Source organism: Lactuca sativa, chromosome 8, assembly GCF_002870075.4.
Source record: "Lactuca sativa cultivar Salinas chromosome 8, Lsat_Salinas_v11, whole genome shotgun sequence".
Taxonomy (NCBI): domain Eukaryota; kingdom Viridiplantae; phylum Streptophyta; class Magnoliopsida; order Asterales; family Asteraceae; genus Lactuca; species Lactuca sativa.
Genome location: NC_056630.2, coordinates 65,899,719 through 65,906,871, shown reverse-complemented (window position 1 = coordinate 65,906,871; position 7,153 = coordinate 65,899,719). Strand labels below are relative to the sequence as shown.

Below are 7,153 nucleotides of genomic sequence, written 5' to 3'. Positions count from 1 at the left end.
CCTTAAACCTCCTCCAAAAAAACCCTTTCAAATAACCACAACCATCACCACTTGCTGTTTTTCGACAGCAGAATCTTCAAGTCAGAAACGAAGACAACTGGGCTCGGTACAAGCACAAAAAGACTAGGGAGATTTTCACCATCAATTCTTCAGGACCTTACCTACATCTAGAAATTTTCGTGGACGATTTTGACCACGGGAAACCCCAAAGAGACGCGAGAGAGAATTGGCTATCCAGAGAGATTTCTGTTTTTGAGTTCAGAATCTTCATGTTAGAAAACAAAAAAGCGAGAACAACACAGCCAAAATACTACTAGGGAGATTTTCACCATCAATTCTTCAGGACATTACCTACATCTAGAAATTTTCGTGGACGATTTTGACCACGGGAAACCCCAAAGAGACGCGAGAGAGAATTGGCTATCCAGAGAGATTTACTCCGAAAATCTACATCCATCACCACCCAAAGCTCCTTCAACTTCACCATCTTTGCTGCCTTACACCACCAAAATTACAACCTTATTCCACCTCCTAACACCCTCCAAATACCCACTCCAACCTCATCAAATCTCCTCAAAAACCCGATACCCGTATACAAATACATGACTCGTGTACTTTGCACTGTTTTGTAAACAATCCATTTTACATGAAAATGAACTTTTTACTACTTATCAAATACCGGATTGATCTTTGAACAAATATCGACCAGTCGTTCCAAGAGTCCCAATATCGACCGGTCCTTCCAAGAGAACAAATATCGACCAGTCGTTCCACGAGTCCAGTTCAGTCAATTTATTGACGAACCTACTTGATATATATTTATATACTTATATATATATATATATATATTTTATTATAGCTTTATGTCATTTAAATACAGTCATTTATATTATTTATAGCTTTACGTCATTTAAATATAGTCATTTATATTATTATAGCTTTCAGTTATTTATAGCTTTCATATTTATACTTATTCCGCAATTATTATTCTTTATATATATTTACATCTTATATCTTAAACTTATATATCTATCACACAGTGACCGGTAACCGAGCCTTTTGTCGCAGTGATCAGATTTTTATATTTCCAACAATCGGTATCTGAGCTGATATATAAAAGGAATAATATCCAACAATTGGTATCAGAGCTTGTGTGATTTACCTTGAAATTTTTGTCGAAAAACTTTTGGTTATAGCGTTTATAAACCTTCCATAAGCTTTTCTTTAAAAATTTCATTTTAATATCACTTGTTCAAAATCCTTTCAAAAAAAATGTCTTTGGCAAATTACTCCAACATGAACTCTGTCTCCATTGCAAATAGCTTAGGATCTGGTTCACGGGCACCCATACTTATTCCTGAAGAGTATAATTCGTGGGTTGGCCGTATGAATCTTCATCTTAATGCTATAAATGAAGATGTCTGGAAGTGTGTAGAAGGAACATATGTTACTCCAGAAAATATGGCTACTCTTGCTACAAATCAAGCCACTCAAGTTGAAATTACAAAAAAGTTGGAACTCCAAGCCAAAAAGGAACTTGTTTCTGGAATACCTCACAGTATTCTAAGTCAAATGGATGACATTATACTGTTAACCGCAAATCAAATTTGGGAGAATTTGAAAAATCGTTTTTGTGGAAATAAAAGAATCATCGGAAACAAAAGAACATCTGTTTTGAATGAATTTGATAATTTCAAAATGCTTTCATCAGAAACCATCCATGATGCTCATGATAGGTTCAATTTGATTATGGTTAAAATGAACAATTTGGGTATCAAAAAGACACAACACGAGATAAATCTCAAGTTTTTAAACAATCTGTTCGAAAGCTGGAAAATGGTTAAACTCATTATTCAGGGAAATCCAGCTATTCATACCGAATCTTTGTACAATTTGTATGGAGAACTTCAATCGTATGAATCCTCGATTGACCCACCAACCATTGCAGCTTTTGGAGGACCACTTGCACTTGTGTCCACAACTTCTCAAAACCAAACACCTTTCAATGATCAAAACTTTAATCATTTTAATCAGACTACATCTTTTCAAAACCAAGCCTTCCAGTTTGATTCAAATGATGAAGCAGATTATCAACAACTGTGTGCGTTGGTTGCAAACACAAATCTCCAGAGATTTATCCCAAATCATGGTCAATCAAATTTTAGACCAAATTTTCAACCAAGACCATCTTTTGGACAAAATAACTCAAGTTTTCAACCAAGACCATCTTTTGGTCAAAACAACTCAGGTTTTCAACCTAGACCTTACTTTGGACAAAATTCTCAAAGACCTTCTTTCCAAAATAACTCAAACCAAGGTTTTCAAAACCAGGGATTTCAAAACGATCCCAACTCAGGTCATAATCACAATCCAAACAATAGTTTTCAAAATCAAAATAGAGGTTTCCAAAATCAAGGTTACAACAATCAAAACAATGGTTTTCAAAACAACCAAAATTTTAGATTCCAACAAAACCATTCTCAACCTTCCCAACAAGCCCAAACTCAAACACCTGAAAGACTTCCGATTAAAAGTCAAAAGGATGATAGTGATGAAGAAGTGATCATTTGTCACAACTGCAAAGGAACAAATCACTATGCCAGAGAATGTCGAGCCAAAAACAAAACCAAAATCAAAGACTCAGCATACTATGCTCAAAGAGCCGATGAATTGAAGAAACTGGAAAACCAAGAAAAGCAAAGAGCATTGATGGCAATCCATGAACCAAGTGTGGAATACTGGCCAACTTCTGATGACGAAGCTGAACACGAACCAACACAATCAAACTTCTGCTTCGTAGCTGGTGTTGAAATACCTTCAAGAGCTCCAAACGTCATAGAACAGGTATGGTCTATGATCTCTGAACTTGGTTTTTCCAAAACAATTTTTGAGTCCCACATAACCAAAATTGAGACTAGTCTGGAAGTTGATCTCAAAACATATCATGACACAATGGTCAATTATGATATTTGCAAATCTGAGTTACAAACCTTGCAACTCAAATTTGGAGAATCAACAAGAACGAAAAGCAAATTGGAAAGAGACGTTGAAAGAAAATCAGAAGATTATAATCACGTCTTGGAACAATTAAATCAGTCCCTAATTCAGAAAAGGGATTTGGAACTAAAAAATCAGTCAGTCATTTCTTCTGAAATAAAAGATGTTTTAGAAATGGAAATCCTTCAGTTGAAACAAGACTTTCAAGAATCAACTGACAAATACAATGTTTTAAATGAAAAGCTGACTGATTCTTTAAAACAAATCAATTCTCTTGAAACCGAGAATAAAAGACTGATATGGAATATGGATTCTATCAAAGTTGCCAGAAAACTAAGTGATGATATTTTCACCAAGGCAAACACCTTGGGAACTGGCAAAATTGATACGAATTATAGACCAGGAATTGGAAGAGAAACCTTTGAAATTGAACAAGCAAAACAGAAAAACATGACGAATTGTGAAAACTCTGAATCTACTCTACATAATCTTTTCACATCTGTTAATGAGGAAGATTCAGATGACGAAACAGTTATCAACTGTAGTCCAGATGATACTGCTTTCAGTGTTTCCAAAAAGTCTTTCAAAAGAGTTGTAAATTCTGAAACAGACTCTGCAAGTTCTTTAACTCACCAAATCAAAAATACTGATGGAACCACTAAACTCAAAAACTTTTTGAATGGAGAAAATTCCTCTTATAAGGATGGTAGTACTTCTATACCAACTGCTTTTCCTACAATGACTTCATCAATTGTTGGAAAAACTAGTCTGGGACAAAAATACTCCAAGAAACAACAAACAAGCAAAAAATCCATTCAAGTCACCAAAACCCCACTAATCAAACCAAACCTTTTTGAAAAACAACCAAAGAAACCAAACGTCATACCTCATAAACAGGTTTCCAAACAAAAACCAAAATCTTTTCAAAAACCTTTTGAAAACCGCTTTCAAGATATTACTTTTAATCATTCAAGGAACTTTCAAAAACCATCACATCCGAAAGTTTCAAACCATCATCCTCAAAAAGCTTTTCAAAACCGCCCATCACATCCCAGATATGAAGAAAACTTTTCAAACAAACCTTCACATCTAGGATATCTTTCACCAAATCACAGATCTTATCAACCCACAGGTTTTCAAAAACAAATCGCATTTTGGGTAAAATTGATAGATCAAATCAAACCTCAACCATTCCATCGTTATAAACCAAACCATTACAATAATGTGAAGTCAAATGATAAAAGAAATTCATTAAGAAAAGCACCCAAAATAACAACTGACAAACCAGGACCCATTCAGATTTGGGTACCTAAAGTTTCTGTCTGATTGTAGGTACTTAATGCTGGAGAACCCAATGATGATACATGGTATATTGATAGTGGCTGCTCCAAGCATATGACAGGAAACCGGAACTACTTACGTGACTTCAAACCTATACAAACCAATCAAGATGTTACCTTCGGCAACAACATGAAAGCAAAAATCAAAGGTTATGGAAACATAACAAATGGTAATTTTACCATAAAGAAAGTTGCCTTCGTCGATGACCTGAAACACAACCTCATCAGTGTTTCTCAACTGTGTGATAACAATCTTGAAGTTCTTTTCACCAAACAACGAAGCTTGATCATGGACGCCAAAACCAAAGATGTTATAGTTGATTCTGACCGTGCCGGAAATATGTATCCACTTGACATGGATCTTATCTATGGTAAACCCGATATATGTCTGCTATCTAAAGCCCCAGCAGATATTAGTTGGTTATGGCACCGCCGCCTTTCCCATCTAAACTTTGGGTACATCAACAAATTAATCGGCGATGATCTTGTTCGAGGGCTACCACTTCTGAAGCTTGATAACGAAACTCTTTGTGCCGCATGTGAAAAAGGAAAACTTTCCAAATCCACTCACAAAAGCATCTCAGAATCTAGTGTGTCCGAACCACTAGAGTTGTTGCACATAGACCTTTGTGGCCCTGCCAAAACCCAAACCATTCAAGGGAAGAAGTACATTCTTGTTGTCGTTGATGGTTTCTCGCGCTTTACTTGGGTCTTTTTCTTAAGACTAAAATCAGAAGCACCTGAAGAGATGATCAACTTCATCAAACAAATCGAGCTGAAGTTGAAACGACCTGTTCGAAGAATCCGAAGTGATAATGGTTTAGAGTTCAAAAACAATACTCTAGATTCATTTCTCAAAGACAAAGGAATTGAACACAACTTCTCAGCCCCATACACTCCACAACAGAACGGTGTTGTCGAAAGAAGGAACCGAACTCTATGTGAAGCTGCAAGATCAATGCTTATCTTCGCTGATCTGCCACAATACTTCTGGGCAGAAGCAATAGCCACAGCTTGCTATACTCAAAATCGTTCCTTAATCCATAAACATCTTCATAAAACACCATATGAAGTCATTAACAACCGAAAACCAAACATCAAATTTTTCCATATTTTCGGTTGTCGATGCTTCGTAAAGAATAATAAAGATCACCTTTCAAAATTTGAATCAAGGTCGGACGAAGGAATTTTCCTTGGTTACTCTTTTTCTTCAGCTGCTTATCGAGTACTGAATAAACGTACTAGAGTAATTGAAGAAAGTACCGATGTTCATTTCGATGAATTTTATGTTAGGAAATTGGATCGTGAACATTTTGGTTCAAAAATGATTGAAAATATTTTTCAAAATCCAATTCAACAAACACCTTCTCCTGACATAGACATTGAAATCGATCTTGATTTGCTTTTTGAACAACCAAAAACCGCTTACAATTCTGAACTTCTAACTACTTTAATTGACCCTACAGGAACACCCAGTGAAGTAATTCCACAAACAAACCAAAATGATGCAAATCAATTCGAGGGGGAACCACCAACACATACTTCCTCTTTGGAACAAACACCAAATCCTCCTTTAAACACCCGAACCCCAAATAGCCAAAACAATCCCGATGCATCATTTATGGGGGAACCTTCAAACCTATTCCAAGATGAAACGCCCGGAGAAGAACAATGGGATACTGAAACTCCAATTATTATAGCGGAAGAGAATCGCTTAATAAAGTGGACCAGAAATCATCCAACAGACCAAATCATCGGAGATCCCAACATAGGCATTCAGACTAGAGGCGCATCCACAAATGAATGTTTATTTGGAGCCTTCTTATCCACGACCGAACCCAAAACCATACATTCTGCTATAAAAGATCCAGATTGGGTAAAAGCTATGCAAGAAGAGCTAGCAGAATTTGAAAGAAACGACGTATGGAATCTTGTTCCTACTCCACCCGATGTTACTGTTATAGGTTCAAGATGGGTATACAGAAACAAGACTGACGATCAAGGAATCATTTGTCGAAACAAGGCACGTCTTGTAGTCAAAGGATATTCACAACAAGAGGGAATCGACTACGATGAAACATATGCTCCAGTTGCCCGAATTGAAGCAATTCGCATCTTTCTTGCATATGCTGCACATAAGAATTTCAAAGTATTCCAAATGGATGTTAAATGTGCATTCCTACATGGAGAGATAGATCGCGAAGTATACATCCAACAACCACCAGGTTTCGAAGATCCCAAATTTCCAGATCACAGCTTTAAATTGCAGAAAGCTGTCTACGGCTTGAAACAAGCACCTCGAGCTTGGTATGCCACGTTGTCAACCTTTCTCGAAGAATCAGGTTTTAAAAGAGGTTCAATTGATCAAACACTCTTTCGTAAAATCTTTAATAAACATCTGTTAATCGTACAAATATATGTTGATGACATTATTTTCGGTTCTACTGATGAATCTTTAAGTGTTAAGTTTGCAAATCTAATGAAGAGCAAATTTGAAATGAGCATGATTGGGGAGATGACTACTTTTCTCGGACTTCAAATCAAACAGTCAACTGATGGCATTTTCATCAACCAAGAGAATTATGTCAAAAACCTACTCACTCGTTTTTCAATGGAAAAATCCAATACCGCAAAAACCCCAATGGCTTTTGGATACAAAATTGATGCAGACTTAAATGGCAAACCCGTTGACCAGAAAAGATATCGTGGAATGATCGGATCACTCTTGTACCTCATTGCCAGCAGACCTGACATCATGTTTTCTACATGTGTTTGTGCTAGATACCAAGCAAATCCTATGGAATCCCATGTAGTTG

General features: G+C 36.4%; 1 protein-coding gene across 1 annotated transcript; it reads left to right on the top strand.

Annotated features, from left to right (window-relative positions):
- Window positions 1-1,272: 1,272 nt before the first annotated feature.
- LOC128127716 (uncharacterized) lies at window positions 1,273-6,373 on the top strand. Its single transcript, XM_052766392.1, has 7 exons — window positions 1,273-1,752; window positions 1,858-2,099; window positions 2,463-2,844; window positions 3,241-3,894; window positions 4,330-5,155; window positions 5,552-6,258; window positions 6,302-6,373. Exons 1-7 carry the CDS (start codon window positions 1,273-1,275, stop codon window positions 6,371-6,373), a joined length of 3,363 nt encoding a protein of 1,120 aa, XP_052622352.1.
- The last annotated feature ends 780 nt before the right edge of the window (window positions 6,374-7,153 follow it).

What these genes read in the sequence shown, in the direction of transcription:
- LOC128127716 (XM_052766392.1), top strand. Translation starts at nt 1,273, where the DNA reads ATGTCTTTGGCAAATTACTCCAACATGAACTCTGTCTCCATTGCAAAT. An exon ending in CTCCAAACGTCATAGAACAG is followed by an intron (nt 2,845 to 3,240) that starts GTATGGTCTATG and finishes TTAAATGAAAAG; the next exon opens with CTGACTGATTCTTTAAAACA. An exon ending in CAGAATTTGAAAGAAACGAC is followed by an intron (nt 6,259 to 6,301) that starts GTATGGAATCTT and finishes TTACTGTTATAG; the next exon opens with GTTCAAGATGGGTATACAGA.